At 41.7% G+C, this 16,608-nt stretch overlaps 1 protein-coding gene across 1 annotated transcript in view; it reads left to right on the forward strand.

Annotated features, from left to right (window-relative positions):
* Positions 1-15,333, forward strand: part of camkmt (calmodulin-lysine N-methyltransferase) — a 109,706-nt gene extending 94,373 nt beyond the window's left edge. The window contains exons 10-12 of the mRNA XM_022763641.1: positions 1,457-1,520; positions 4,821-4,952; positions 12,107-15,333. Of these exons, the coding sequence (XP_022619362.1) occupies positions 1,457-1,520; positions 4,821-4,952; positions 12,107-12,205 (295 nt within the window). The 3' untranslated portion in view covers positions 12,206-15,333. The remainder of the gene's footprint in view (positions 1-1,456; positions 1,521-4,820; positions 4,953-12,106) is intronic.
* Positions 15,334-16,608: the final 1,275 nt, after the last annotated feature.

The raw sequence follows: 16,608 nt of genomic DNA on the forward strand, positions 1-16,608 counted from the left end.
ATCAGTAACTAATGTTAATGTGCTGTTTTTGTGAGAGTTGAACAACTGAACATTATTATAAGACCTGGGTTCAAGCATGTCATTTTAATGGTGGTTGTAGCTCTCACCTACAAGTACTCTTTCAGACTCTGAGAAAAGAAGGTTTATTAGTCAGCGTGTTATTTTATTCATGTCTTTAGACAGTAAGTCCTGCCCTCCTCTCCCTCAGCTGGTCAAATTTAAACCCAATTATATAGATATCATTTACATATGAAAATGTGACCAGCCTGGTTGCTCAGGAGACCAACATCCTTAAAGTCTCCACAAACGCTGAAGAGGACAAAAGAGTGCAGGGTATTTACAATGCAGATGTAAAGTCATTTTATAAAAACATTTTTTATGTATAACATTTAGCTTTGTTGTTGTTTGTTACTAAATTCTGAACTAAATGAAGCTAAGGTGATGACTGCACCTTTAACAAAAAGTCTCCTCTGTCTCCGTCTGTCTTTTCCTTCCCCCTCCGTTTCATACAATTTGCCCCTTCAGGAAAAACATATCTGTAGACTTGCTGCGACTCCACTCATCATCCACTCATCTTTGCATGAGCAGTAACACACACACACTTAACATTATACAAATACACACAGACACACACAATAACATGTACGTACCCAATCCACCGTTAAGCATCCTGATAATCAGATTTTTGTTGAACATTAGCAGCATGATAATTTGATATATGCTCCCTCTGTTATTTAAATGTGTTCATCATATTGTGTGTGAAGCTGCACAAACATAAATGCACAAATGGTCTAATTTACATCTACAAGAATGTATCCACTGTCTCTCTCACACTCTCACACATGGAAGTTACAGCACAACGGTGTTTAATGTACAATGAAGGCAGTTCATTGATTTTGTTAACATTAACTTTTTGATATATTTTTTTTCTTCCCTTTGTTGTTTTTGTTCGTATATCTTCATTTTAACGACAGAGCCCACATTCCAGGTATTAACTCCCTTAATTCAAGGTGCTTTGTGGCGCTTTGAAGTATCTCTGTAAAAGTGTGTATTTCTGCACATACACGTGGATGCTCTGTGTGTGTGTGTGTGTGTGTGTGTGTGTGTGTGTGTGTGCGTGTGTGCGTGTGTGTGTGTGTGTGCGTGTGTGCGTGTGTGCGTGTGTGCGTGTGTGTGTGTGTGTGTGTATTTACTGTAGGCGATTATATCTGCACACGCTGGATTTTCTGATGTTCTGAATTCCTCTCAGTGCCTCATCAATAGGCTGAGGTGGAAACACATGGAAACTCAGACGTAAACAAAAAAGAGAGAGCATCTTACTCATGCAAATTGTTTTTCCCCCTTCTTCCTGTTGGTGGATTTATTTGTAAACAAAAGAAAATAAATAGCCTGCTGCTTTATCTGGAGCTGCTATCGTACGAATGCATTCTAACCTGACTCTCCCTCTCCCTTTCAGTTTGTTTGTCGACCAGTACAGAGCCAGCCTGGTTGATGCTATAAGGAGATTACTGCAACCTGACGTAAGTGTGTGCAAGCGTGTGTGTGTGTGTGTGTGTGTGTGTGTGTGTGTGTGTGTTTACCTCTGTGTGTCTATTGTATATATCTCTGCTTATCCCCTTCCTCTAAATCACCACCCACTCCTCTCAATCATAATTAGGCCTCGCCCCAAACCCTATACACATTAATAGTCTGACAGGATTAATATCATGTAATGCTTTAATGCTTATTATGAGCAACTTGAATGCATCGCTCTGATCTCCATCTCTCTCTTTCATGCCTTCCCTTAATCATAAATCCGAGGCAACTTCTCCCTTTTGGCCCTGCGATAAGACCCCATGCTGTGACAGCCAAAGCAAATGGGGGGAAAAAAGCAAAAGGCTGGAAGAGATAGGGTTGAGATTTATATTCATCTGAGGGAAGAAGGCACAGAGGCAGTACAGAGGCCAGAGTGGTATTGGGAATATCTGTTTATGAAACAGAGTTGAAAACGGCACTGAAGGGAAGGAGATAGGGAGAAGAAGGAGGAGGAGGAGGAGGAGGAGGAGGAGAGGACACAGGAAGGGTGGGATGAGGCAGGAAAGAGATGGTTTGGAGGGAAAGATGAAAGTGTAGAAAAGATGAACAGTGAGACGGAGGTGGAAGAAGAATGGCTCCCTCCATCTAGAATCCCAACATGGATCTTGTTCGAAATCTTTCCTAGAGAGGTTAGAGAGCGGTTTTCAGTTCAGTCAGACAAACAAACAAACAAACAAAAGTCAACAGTAGCCTCTAGTTTCATCAACAGACCGTGATGTAAACTGTTTTCACTAGAACTACTTTCTGCAGAAGAAATAGTCCCCATGAAAACTGCTGCCTGCATGTTCCCTAGATAATCCTGCACAAATGGGACACTGTTTCTGGAAAGAGATGTTGCCGCTGTATTTTTTTTAAATGTCATTTTTAAATGCTGTCGGCACCTCAAAGGAAATCCCATTCACTTCCATTTTATCGATGTGGAGGCAGAAATCCAGGCGATGGATATCTCAGAATCTGGGCACGTAAAACTAAAACTGTCCACATATGTAGATACCACACAGCTTTATTACCTTTGTTTCAAATGCAGAGGTAACTAGAATGTTATTTATATTGCGTTCAAGTTGTTTCCAGCAGTGACACACACGTTTCCTCAGCTGACATTTCAGAGAGTGTCATGCGCAGTAACACCTGCCACCCGAATACGTGTCTTGGTTGCAGTTGAATTCAGACGCTGATGTGGTCGAATGAGAGACATGACATCTGGCCATTGTTGTACATCTGTGTGTTAAGTCTCTCTTCATGTCTCTCTCTTTAATCCAGTGGAGATAATTCAGGGACTAATATGATTTGAGTGTCGGCCATCAGACTGTTGCTGCCACTACAAGCTTTGCCAAATATTTAATAATTTGCTAAGCTGATTAAACAATTAACAAAGCAACAATTAATTCTCCCATCTAATGGCACTAATTTGTTGTTTCTGACAAAGGTGGTCCATCCGGTGGGCTGGATCCCCCTTAATCAGCTGATTAGTGCTGGGAGGAATTTGTCTGTTTGTTTGCTTTTGCTTTATTTTTAAAGGGGGGGGGGGTTGGAGAAAAAATGCAACTGGATAGACAGATGAAAAATCATCTGTCAAACTGGGTGATCCTGCTGTTTTCACTGCCTTTGTGTTCATTTAGCTTGTGTTGTGTCAGTGTGCGTTTTTATGTGTGTGTTTGATGCATGTGTGTGTTGGCGTGAGCATCCCTCTTTGCTCCATTTAATTAAAACAATAATAACATGATCAACATGAAATAAAACTGAAAGCTGAAGGATTTCAAAGAAACTTTGAACCTCTTGGTAATCCTCTTAGTATTTGCAGGACATCTGTGATGCATGTGCACACACACACAAAACACACACAAACAAACACTCAAACAAGTAACATACAGTACATGGGTAGACGTATTCAGACCTTCATATGTGTGTTCACATTTCCAGGGTTGATTGGATTATTAAAGCTTTAATTTTTTTTCGGTTTATCATCTAATATGTACCTGGTAAAAATCAAAGGAAAGAGAGGCATATTGTGTGTGTGTGTGTGTGTGTGTGTGTGCGTGTGCGCGTGTGCGCATGTGCGTGTGTGCGTGCGTAATGTTATGAAAAATTAGGTGTGAAAATATGTGTGAAGTTCCCCAGTCAGGCTGTATGATATGGCCAAAAATGTCACGTTAAAAATGTTTAGTTCAGTGGATATAGATAATTATTCATGATTTCCAATTTTATTTATTTATTTAATAGAGACCAGGAGGAAAGTAACACATTACTGCGCGGGTTAGGTTCTTGTTGCGTTTAGATGTTTTGTCATACGGTTTTGTTGCTGAGCATCTCTCCATTGTGAACTGCCTGCGGGTTGTTTCTTGAGATGTAGCAGATGTTGTTCATGATTGATGACGAGTTGTGTAATACAAAGAGTGGAAGCGGCTGAGGTGATAAAATAAGTTTGTTGTATTCTCGCTCTTGGTGGGGACAGTTTTCCTGCACAGTTTACACACACAGTCTTAAAGGTGCTATATGTAAGCTTTTGCTTTCGCTACATAGCCTGAACAGCTGTACAGCATTAACATCTGTTTACTTAAGAGTCAAGAAGAAATGTTGCAACTTCAGCATCGAACTTCAATCCTTTACTCACCAGCCGTGGAAAGCAATGCCTGTTTTAATTTTTGTTTCCTTTTTCCTTCTTCTGAAGTTTGCAAGCTAACCAGCTGGCCCCGGCCTGTCCCATCTCGTAATACTGCTTTGTGATTATGAGTCAATGAAGTGTCCAGCCTGCCCTTAGTTCAGTGTGAGAGGATGAAGAAATAACACTGCGAAGAGGGCGTATTTTAACCTCATGTAAACGCAACAATGGCGGAAGGTCTTTGCAGGCAACCACGTTCGGTGGCAGAGAAAACTTTCAAAAACCACCTTTAAAGAAACCAAAAAACTGCCATACTGCTGAGCCGACCTTTTTGTTGACAGTGTCCTCACTGTGTTCACCAGCTGCACTCATTTTCTCACTCAATGCTTCTGTTGTTGTTGGCTCCATTATGTAGGGATATGATAGGCTGTGATTGTGAGCTGGGGAGGGAGCAAGCTTGACGTTTGTTACTGCACCTGTGAAACAATCAGACTTTGTATTGAACAATTATCTCATTACTATTGATGAAGTGTTGTGTATCGCCAGTTTATGGCTATCGTTTTATCGCCCGGGCCTTGTGCACGGAGCATTTACTGAAGATTATCCAACAACCATAGTACTTACCCTCCTCTCGTGTTCTACCCAGGGCATGGCGTTGGTGTTCGCTCCACTGCGAGGTGAAACTCTGAGACTGTTTTGTCAACTGGCCCAGCAGGCTGGACTCTGCGTCTCTCAACACCAGCAGTATGACGCTCAGGTCTGGGATGTTCACTTAAAGGTAAGAAGCATGTCCACGAGCAGAAAGACTCCACAGCACTGGACCCAGTACTAAGTAAGACACTTGAGTTTTGGTAAGAGACATGACTCGCATGCAGTCATCTCATGCAGGCAAAGTGCTCATTGAATCAATACTATAAATTATTGTTCATTTTCTCACTGTGGATTCAGAGTGTCAGGTTTTCATGTTGTTGATGTAAGAGTAAAACTAGTATAACTACAGTATGAATAGAACCAGTCTACATGATCATCCACTGTTTGTTTTTAGGTTATTTTCATGAATGGCTTAAAGATTTCTGCACTGACCGTCAGCTGAACAACACTATGACACTCCATATTTTAACCAATTCAACAGTCGTAACAAAATGTTTGGTGCAAATTGAAATAAATAAAGTTAACCCCTGGTTAATGCACTTCAGTTGCTTTTTAAAAAAAAATTGCAAAATCTGTTGCTACTTAATAAAGAGACAAAACACAATCCAGGCTGTGAATTGTGCACTCGGCTTTAATAAGGACTCGTGGATTAGCCTGTCGTTTGATACTTAGAGACACTTTGGGAGACACACCAGAGCAAAAACAAGCTGCCTTAACTTGGCACTGTGTGTGAGAGAGAGAGAGAGGGAATGAGAGAAAAGGAGAGTGAAAAGAGAAAAAGAGCAACAGAAAGCACATGAGTAGGCAGTGTAAGAAGAAGTGGTGTCCAGCTGTTATCTCCATTACACACACAGCTACAGAAGAACAGGACAGCAAGGAGTGGGCTAAATTGGTGCACACATGTTCAGCTACACTGGTGGGACAATTGGACAGACTGGCCATTAAAATGCCTGTTAAAGTGACCTCAGCAAGGAAAATCTCACTCCTTCTTTCCTTCTCTCTGTACCATTTGTCCATCACTAGCATACTCACCTTCTGTAACGTCCCTTTCACAGTATATTAAGTGGGAGGACACATTAACAGAGGGGAGTGACTCAAGACTGGACTTGGTCAAATTGTCACAATCCACATTTGGCCTCCTACTCTCCGTTGCAGTGAGAGCGTCAGTGGCCACTGTTCTCATGTTGAGTCCATATCAAACGAGCAGCAGCGTGCATTTCTGATTGTGTGACTCTGTCAGCGTCTGTCCCTTAAAAATTATGTCAACGTACAACTAATTTGTTTCAGTAAACACAGTTTAAAGGAACATAATGCCAACTGTGTTACGTTTTTAATTAACATAGCAAGAAAACTGATCACTGTCAATATGCAATGCTGCATGTCATTGTTTCCTCCACAATATCCCCTCCTGGAAAATAAAGCACATTTAGAGAAATAAAAGCACTTGGTTAAAGTCGGGGAACGATCAGATAAAAGATGGTTTAATATTTTAAAAAGTCCATGCTGACTTGAAGCACACAAGACGCATTTACTTGTTCAGTATTAAACCAAAGCCACCATCTTTCCTTGACCAAAACACAAGGCTTTTAATAAACTTCAGATTCGTTTTTATATAGAGTTTATATAGAGTTTTATTTTTAAATGTAGTAACTAAAACCAATAAATAAAGGACAAAATAACATTTAATCTTCTGTTAAGTTTCCCCTCATATAGCAGCACATGAAGAGCAGAACAAAAAAACGGGGATTCAGTGAAAAAGAAAAAAAGTTAAGAGGGACAGACAGAAAGAAGTAGCCTCTGTAGTATTAGAGTGAATGCTGCCATTGCATTAAATTGAAAAAAAAAACAACTTTGAAAAGGCTGCCGAGAGAATTGATTAGGCTTCAAGGCCACAGAATAATATGAATACAGTTTGAACAGTGAAATAAATTCAGAATAAAATTGATGTGGGTTAAAAAAAAGAGCATCATGAAATTATGCTGTTTTTTGGTTTTCTTTTCTTTGGTATGCCAGGGGTCTGTCAGGCCTTTCAGCTCACTGTTGAAATGCACACTTCCATCTTAGTAACACACACTGTTACACAGGAACACAAACACAGTGGGGTCAGGTGCTGTGTGCGGATATGAGGACAAGTTGAAGTGCCCCCCTCACAACTGAAGGTGATTAAGTCTCCTCTGCTTATCTTCTGATGAACACTCTGAACAACCCCTGTGTGGTTTTTTTTCTGTGTGTGTGTTTGTGTGTGTGTGTGTGTGTGTGTGTGTGTGTGTGTGCGTATTCGCTTGTATGTGCCTGACTGACCATTCTAGACACAAAAACACACACACACACACACACACACACACACACACACACACACACACACTGCGCACACAGCTAAGAAACAAGCTATATCACAATCCCACACAGACCAGACATCACTCAGACAGCATATTGGCTAGACATTACACACAAACGCACACACCACATGATGATATCACAGCAAAACATACACTGCCACCATGCACACACACACACACACACACACAGACACACAAACACACAGACATCCAAATGAGCAGCTGCTGCTCATTTACACTACAGATTAGCTTTCTTCAGCTATATTTACTTTCAGTGGGTGGACCAGAACACAAGGAAAATGCATATCAGACCCGACAGTGGAACACACACTATGGATTTTCTTTCACTGTGGCTTAAAACAATCAAAGACGTCTCCACCAAAAGCATACATATACATTTTGAGGAAAATCTGAAACTGAAAAGCCTATATGTTTTTTTTTATACTGAGAATCCCAGTTCCTCTAGTTTGTAAGTAAACGCTCTCTGTTATACTAAATTAACTTTCACTGTTGCTGCCTCAGCCTTTAGTTAGATTTTGTTTACTTAAAAAAACAAACATTTTATATGTTGTGATATGTTGTATGATTTATAATATTTTGTGTAAGAAAATATTAGAAAATAACTCTAAATCCAGTATTGAGTGAACAGATTCTGTAATCCGCTGTTACCTTAAAAAACAAGGCCAAACTAGGCCACTGCAGCTCAAATATGTGTCACGTGAGTGTAAACAGGGCAGTACAGTTGAAATAAGTACTAAGTGTTATATCAATATATCATTAAATGGCAAATGTTTGCAAAATCACATGTAACATCAAATGAATCTTCAGTACAACAGATAAAACTTTTCAAATGTGTAAAATAAAACCCTCACTCACTCATGTTGTTACTTTTCAAATACATTTTGGTTGGAGTCATTAGCATGGACAACAGAGCTTCAGTGATACGATACCACTGAAAGCTGTGAAATGATCATAATGAATTATCTCCCAATCTTTGTCAAGTTAGCCGCACGCTCCACTGAAAATCAGAGTTTACTTCTTCTTTTCATGCTCCCTTAGCGACTCACAAGCTCCTCCATCTGGCACAGATGCTGTTAAACAAACGTACCCCACAGTAGCTGTGGGTATGCTGGCATTCCTCGCCACGCCGGCTTTGACACACGTCAAATTTGATTTTGTTTGGAATATACTGCCAGTCTTCATGTTTGCTTTGCATGTATTTGTGTTAAAAAGGGAGAGAGCAGGGAGTTTTTCTTTTTTGTAGCAATTCTTTACAACCCATCTCTAGACCCCCGTCTCGCTACTCTGCAGTTTTTCACACATACACACACTTTCGCCCTCTGACACAAACACACTCGAGGGACTGCCGAAAGCAGGCAGGCCCGATGTGCAGCGGTAGTGTGTCTAAGAACTGTGTGTGTGTGTGTGTGTGTGTGTGTGTGTGTGTGTGTGTGTGTGACTGTGAGTGTAAGGCGTGTGCTGGGACGGGCAGACAGGGCTAGTGCGTTATCCTCTTATCCCCACTGTTGTGGAATAGAGAGGCAAGCAGCTGGAGGGACTGCAAGCAGCCTGATAATGCCAGCGCTATTTTCTAACCCGCCATCTTAATCTTGTTACTCAAATGGTTGTGAAGAGAGAGTCATGAATTTTAATTTCTCTCAAACGCACATGCACACACACACACACATGCAAGAGAGTGTGTGTGCACATGTGTGGATCCCCCGTCTCTCTCACATGCATTAATAGTATCCCCACTGTGTCCATGCACTCACACTCTCTTCCCTGCCTCCTTCGTTCTGCCTCCCTCCTTCACTCTTTCTCTCTCTCTCTCTCTCTCTCTCTCTCTCTCTCTCCTGGCTACCCCCTTTCCTCCCTCCCCCCTTTCTCTGACATATCTTCCTTCACCCTTCTCTACTCTCCCTCCCTCTGTTCCCCTCTATCTTCCCATTTCCTACATCACGACCCACTTCTCTATTTATTCAAGCCTGTCCTTCTATCCCTTCCTCTACTCATCTCTCCATCCACCCAATCCCTCATTCTCTGTTTCCTAATCCTGCCGAGAGAGACCCCAGACATCCGGTTCATCCGTTCCTCCCTTGTCTCAGAGCCCCCTCATCTCTCTTTTTCCACCTTGTTCACTTTCTCTCTGGTCTACGCGAGCAGGGCAAGAAAAAATGAGAAAAAGCAGGAGGCAGAGAAATAGAGAGGCGAAATGAGAGCACGAGAGAGGAAGACAGAAGCTGAGGCGAAAGTGGCAATAAAATAAATGACTTGCACCTTGGAAAGGAAAAAAAAGAGAAAAGATTGTGAGGGTGGTGGGGTAGGGGGCTGGGTTGAGAGCCGATTTAGCCAGCCACCCATGAAGCTGATTAGGCAGCCTGCGATCAGGAGGAACAGCTTTGCTTGTTAAACTTTTCACCTCTGCGAGCTCTCAGCCCTCACCGCGTTAAGGCCTCCCCCCTCCTCCCGCCTCTCTATCCCTCCATCCCTCTATCTATCGCTTTCTTGCTCCTTCCGCCTGGTAGAATTTGAATGTGAATGCTGGCCATGGTCCCCATAGCAGGCTTAGCATGGGGGGCAGGCAGCTGCCCCTCCACGCCCAACCACCCCCTGGGCTGTCTGCTCTCTCTCGCTCTCTCTCTCTCTCTCTCTCTCTCTCTCTCTCTCGCTCTCTCTCTCTCTCTCTGGCTCTCTCTGGGGGTCACAGGTTCAACCACCGGCCGGTGCCTGGAGGGATGGCCACAGGATGATAACACACATGAAGGGCACTTGGGGAGAAAGGGAGGGGCGGAACGAGAGAGAGGGGAGAGGCAGACATGAGCAGTTTGTTCATATTCAATGAAAAGAAAAGAAACTGGGGGAAGAAAAGGCTCGATGAGGAGAGAAGGTGTAGAAGGGGAGATCTCTCACTTTCTCAGGGGAAGGTATGGGAGTAGGAGCGATGAGACACGTGAGAGAGCTGTGTCAACGTAGAATGTGAAGCAGAACCTCAGGTAGCCATTTACATCATGGACTATATCTTCAAATACTTTTCATACCACCTCCGTCTCTGGTTTTACACCTGTGTACCTCTGATGTATACATACACCAACTTGTAGCTATTTCTGGATGTATAACACAATGTAACACACAATACTGTGGCGCAAGTTGACCCAGGTTAATTTCTTTGGCTTGATGGCAAAATAATTTTTACAGTTATTTTTCTATTTATTTGTGTTTTAATTATTTAATTGTATTTAAAATTTCACTTTGGTTGACCTGTTGTTTTAAAAAGGCCTGATTACTCCTGTAATTTCAATTGTCCACAGTGCTGATGTACTCCTCCATGACTACATGCTACCTGCACAGACTGCATTTATAACTGTGTGCACAACTGTCTTGTTCATTTATTGTTGTACAGCCAAATAAAGTGAGAGACCTGCAGGTGATTTTAGTTTCACTCAGACCTCCTTAATTTAGAGAAGAAGTGAAAGAAAAAATATCTATAGTCGCTTATAGTCGCGGAGTAATCTAGATGTTCTCCTTTTTAAAAATTAATAGCATCACTTTATGACACGCTTTCATGATGATAAGTTAAAATGAACAATTATTGTCTTATAGGTTTTTTAGTTGCTGTGTGGTGCACATTTAAAGTACCTAAAGGCTGATCTAGATATTTTGATGCTGGGAAATTTGAATAAAACAAGAACAACTGCAACCCACAACGTCATGATTTTCATGAGTGCCAGAAAACAACCTAATTTATTGTGAACTCAGCCCACAGTCAGCATTTGAGCTCGTAATGTAAGTGGGCTTGGGTTGGATGGGAGGTCACTTGCGGAGCCGCAAATGCCGCTGACGGAAGTGAATTTAGGGTCAGTCTGAGTTTCTGTTTGTTGTGAAGAAACCTTTTCACACAGTTCTGCACTATCCTGTTCTCACCACACAACATGTACACACACACTCACATGAGCAGACCCACTAAACTCACTTTCATAAGTCTCTGATCATTTGGCCAGACGCTGAGCGAGCTGATTAGGTGGTGCATGCCCAAACTGCCAAGTCTGCTTAAAAGGGCACTGAGTGGGCACCACATGGGCACCCCACAAAGCTGTGTGTGTGTGTGTGAGAGAGTGTGTGTGTTTGAGAGTGAGAGGGTTTGCGTGTGCAGGGGTATGCATAATGGAACTGGAACAATTAGTCAATTAACTGACTGATGGAAAATTGATCTGCAACTATTTGAATAATCAATTAATTATTTAACTCATTTTTGTTGCACAATTGCCAAATTCCCTCGTTCTAGCTTCTCAAATATCACAATTTGCTGTTTTTGCTTGTCTTATTTTACAACATTACAACTGAATATCTTCGGGTCTTGGACTTTAGGAAATTGTAATGAAAAATATTAATTAAGAAAATAATTAAAAGATAAATCAATGATGAAAATAATTGTTAGTTTCAGCCCTCATGCGCAGATTACTGCACTGAGATGTGGGATACTCCATAAGAATTTATATAGGTGTGTAGAGTTATCAAATGGGTGTGAGTGTGTTCCTGTGCCACTATATGACCACCTAATGAGGGAAGGCATTAAAACTACTGTAGTTTCACACTAAGTTTCATGCATGTTTCATATCGGGAGGTATTTTTTTTCCAATTACTGCCCCTTCTTTTGTTTTTACTTTTAATAACAAGGTTGATGAACAGCTGCTCTTCACTACACATTACCTTCATCTAATTTGTCATGCTGCTGGTATGATGTTCTTGACAGGGTTTTCAAATTAAAGGTCCGCTGAGAGAAATGATAACATTTTCGAAATTGTCGGCCTGTGTCTGTCTGTAGGCAGTCGGCTGTATTGAAATACTGATAAGATTAGAGAAAATATTCTACCAAACTATATTCTACCAAGCAAATTTTTTGAGTTGGTGTCGTTAAAGCTTTTCATGCTTTTGTGCTTTTCAGATGCAGAGAGAGGGAAAAGAAGCGTACGATGAGAACATCCACTATCCTCTCCTCATCACCCTGACCAAAGGACCTCAACCTGTCAGCCACTCTCAGTAAACCAAAACAAGTGAGCCCTCATCTCCACACAGCACCACTCCACATGCTTTTGGATATTTGAGATGGAATGATGCTACAGAGTCGTGTCAACAACGTGATCCACATGTGATCTAAGTGAGGGGGAAGAATTGCACTGGAAGAGCAGTATTAGAATACAGTAGGGTTGCGTTTGTCTCAGTGTTTAGTTAAATTGAGAAAGAGAGAAAATCAAGTTGTCGGCGTTTTGAGACATTTTTATATTTACATCGGCCGCTGAGAGGATTTCTCACCAGATGGTGCAGAGGATATTTGAGTGTGCATGTTTTATAGTTTGATGTGCTGCTGAAGAACAACCTCATTTCCAAAGCAGCAGGGATACATTTACTGTAGCTGAGGGGAAAACAGAGATGGATATATTTATAGCTAGTAGGTTTAACCATGTGCCATGTTGTAAAAAACTTCAGTCAGCCTTTTAATCAGGTGGCCTGTCATAACAGTAGTTGACAAGACACCTGATCACTCCTCTACTCATCCATTTGGTACCTCAACTATCCAGGAAAGTGAACCACATTGCCACATTGTCAGGTAACCGTCAGTACTTCACCTCACCCCGGCCAACAAACCAGTCAGTTGTTTTGTCAGTTAACTAGCTGTTCAGTCAGTCAGGGATATGGACATTTCCTCAGTCAGTCGTACTGTAGGTGTTAGTTATTCAGTCAGTTGGCCCTCTTTAACCAGTCGGTATGAACTTCTGCCTCTGATTTTTTTGGCCCCAGCACTGAGGCCAGCTCTTATTCATTAACTGTCACAGACTGTAGAGCAGCACACAGTTTCCTCTACGTTGTCTTTATTTCTCTTTGTTCCCTTCTTCTCCCGCTTTAAGTTCCTCTAATACAAGTCATTCACCCAGTCAGAGGTCAGTATTAAGAATTTCTTTTATGCATTAATTACACCAGTGCATTAACATAGAGACTAATGAGCAGTTGTTGCAGCTCAGGAGCTACAGCTCGCACAGTACACAGTAACATCGCCATGGATACAAGTAGTCCACACCACATTATATTTTGATTTAATTTTACACAGCTCTGTTGGTGTTATAATCGCGGTTTGAACTATTCAACAGACACTTGTTCTGACTCTATAACCCAACCAACATCACCTTCAACCCCTTCTCCACACGTGGTTTATTAAAAGAGTTTGCTGCACGCTGTTAAAAAGCTCCAAGTCTGAGTCCAGCTTCAGGAAGAGCGAGTGAGTCTAAAGAGTGACAGAGAGAGAGAATACATGCACACATTTATTGACAAGTGACCCCAATACTGTGGAATAGTTTAAAAAAAATCCATGAGATTTCTTTGCATCTTTTTTGCTTCTTTCTTCATTTTTTTTATAATGCAGACCTCTCAATGGTTTCTTACCTCCAATGTCCACTGGCCCTGTGACCGAAGCTTCTCGCTTCACACATGCCAGATCTGTTTCTGAGGCTGCTCATGCACATATTGATAATTGATTGAAATTGCTTGTTTATGTCACCTCTTCTTGCTTTTCTTTCTGCTAATATACACTATTCAGAAAATCTGAACGAGATACAATAAGTAAAGTGCAGCCACAAAGTATGTTACTACAATGACAAAAAATGAGCTGCAAATGTGTTTTCAGTATGAGTGTAAAACACAAAAAAAATTCTTCAAAACAGTTGAAAATCAGCTGAGGAACAGAACACAACGCAGCCACATCCAGTGGACGTCCGTAGTTAGAATATGATTTCAAATTGATAAACTATGTGCAATCATAGTTTTCTATCAACACGGTTTTACTCAGGTCTTTTCCCTTGCATTCAGCTGCTCCTTCTTGTTTCTTGCGATCTTAAAACGACGCCAAGTGTCAGTGGGTCATTCGAGCCTAAAGCTGTACCTGTCACTATTAAGGTGTTTCCATATTTCACTGTGATCCATTGCTGTGTACAACAGCCAAGAAGCTATGCAGTATCTCCCAGTGGCTGCTGTTTACATTCCTCATGTTAAAAAAAAATAATCCACCTTCAAAAATAAAAAAAAAGTATTCCCTTTGTGTAACTACTCTGAAAAGTAAATTAAGCCTTTTTTTATCAGTGGTCTCAATGCTTTGAGGACTTAAATTGCATTGCAAAGGTTTAGAAGTGTATTTAATTACATTTTTATCTGTAATGCAGTTTGCTGTATACCTTTGATATCTGTGGGCTAACACATAAAAACCATCCCAACTGTGACTGTGAGCAGCGACTTCATCACTGTCTGGTGTGACGTCACCACCGTTAACAGTGATGTCATTTTACAACCATTTTACTGTGACATCTGCGCTGCATTGCTGCTTCTTGCGACATCACTGCCTCTGTTAGCGGCAAACCCCGTCACGCGGTGCGCCCACCAGCTGTTGTGATGTCCCGTTTTCACGTGGTGATGCCGTCACTTCCTGTTGTGATAATAGTGCTGTATGCGAGGACACTTACCACTTCTCACTGTGACATCAGCGGACAGACGAGAATTCAGAGAAAGTCGTGAGATCTTTGTTTGGATTTGCTAATATCAAGTGAGAAATCCAACAGTTGGTATAGAGAAGACCACAGAGGAGCTCTGTTCCAACAGATTTTTGACACTATATTGTGGGATGTTCTAAACTATTATTTTGATTATCAAATTTTGAATTGTTGGTCATTGCAGGCCATGTCCACACTACTCCAGATCAATTTCTAATTGGATCTACTTTTTTTGGCCTTCTTTCTGCACTCAACCACCAAAACCTGAACATGTCGAACAAGTTGAAGCTGCTTCTGTAACATTTTGCTGTGTAGGGACAGCGGACATTTTCAAATATACTGATGTAAAATTAGCATGCGGTCTGGTGTGAAGCTGCGGGCTCAATTGTTCTGTGCATGGTCTAATACAATAGCTTTAAGCTTTTTATATTGTTTTGGAGGTTTTGGTGACATAACAGAAGAAACTGAAAACTGTAGATACTTCAGTGAAATATTTCAGTTTATTTACTTCAGTGTGGACATGGCCTAATATAGTGAGTTTCAGTCTATTAAATTCCCTCTGCTCCATTGTAATCAGCGGGTTGAATGTTGTACTTTGCAGTGTAAGAGTGTGTGATTCTCTTCTTTTGGTGAATGAATAAAAATAAATACATTTTCTTCAAGAAAACTTGGATTCTGGACTTTATTTCTTTTTGATTTGTCCATTTCAAAATGTACAAAGAACAATGTAATAATTCAGCTAGAGTTATGGCTTTATTTCAGTAATAAAACCTTGTTCAAACCTTGTACAAATTATTTCATTACATTCACAAAAATAAACAAAAAAAAAAACAATTTACACCTTGCTTGTCACCTTGCATATTAATAGATTTCTCTAATATGTTTTTCCTGAATGAATGTGCATTACAGGGGAGGGGAGGGAGGGGAGGGGGGGGGGGGCACAAGCTTGCTTGTGAAAAACGTGTGTTACATTATTAAAAATCCAGTGTTGAATGCTCACAGATGTAATAAAGTTTCCTTCAGGCCCAGATCGGCTGTGGCCTGTGATTCAAACACAATGGCCTCCTGTAGGCTAAGCTGGTGCCAGACAAGGTAACACACACAGATACACACACTTAGTGCTCACACACATATATCAAGACCAGTCAACAGTCTACTTCTCCACAGGAAGAAAAGAGAGAGGGATAGAGGAGGGAGGGAAGGCAGTACACAGCAGCTAATCCTGCAGGCTCACTCTTCTGTTTATCAGTCAGAAGGAGGGAGGGAGAGTTAGTAGAAAGGGAGGGACCAGCAAGGCCTCCTGATCTGTCTTTTGATATTTTAAAGAGGTCTGTTCTCTCCTCCCCAACACTCTGCCAGAGAGACAGAGAGGGGAGATAGAAAAAGCTGCAGACAGAGGCAAGGAGAGAGAGGGAGAGAGAGAGAGAGAGAGAGGCTGAAAAAGACAAGAAGCCAGAGGAGGAGGAGAGAAAAGAAATGGGGAAAGACACCCTGAATGGCTGGAGGGAAAGGCGAAATGAGACAGCTGGAAATGAGGTGAAACTAGATCGAAACAGCGGGGAAAAGCTTCACCCATGAAAGAAAAGAGAAGCTGACTGAGAGACTGAGATTGACTGACCGAGTGAGTGATCGAACAGAGAAAAAGAGAGAGACAGAGTGCTCCCAGCTCGACACAAGGGCCCCATTAACTTGACCACTTGCCCTTTGCACACAAAGGCAGGGCCGGCCCACTGCCCCTCCCACCCAATTATCCACGATTAGGCTCAGTGCACTGTGTCAAGATGGAGAGGGAAGGAAAAGAGGAGAGGGGGAGAAAGGCGAGCACAGGGAGGAGGGAGAAAGGGAAAGAGAGCAAGGGCTGGAAGGAAGTGAGGGGCGGATGGTGGTGGAAGACAACAAAATTGTTAACATG

Source organism: Seriola dumerili, unplaced genomic scaffold (assembly GCF_002260705.1).
Source record: "Seriola dumerili isolate Sdu_G_001 unplaced genomic scaffold, Sdu_1.0 BDQW01000478.1, whole genome shotgun sequence".
In the NCBI taxonomy this organism is placed as follows: Eukaryota; Metazoa; Chordata; class Actinopteri; order Carangiformes; family Carangidae; genus Seriola; species Seriola dumerili.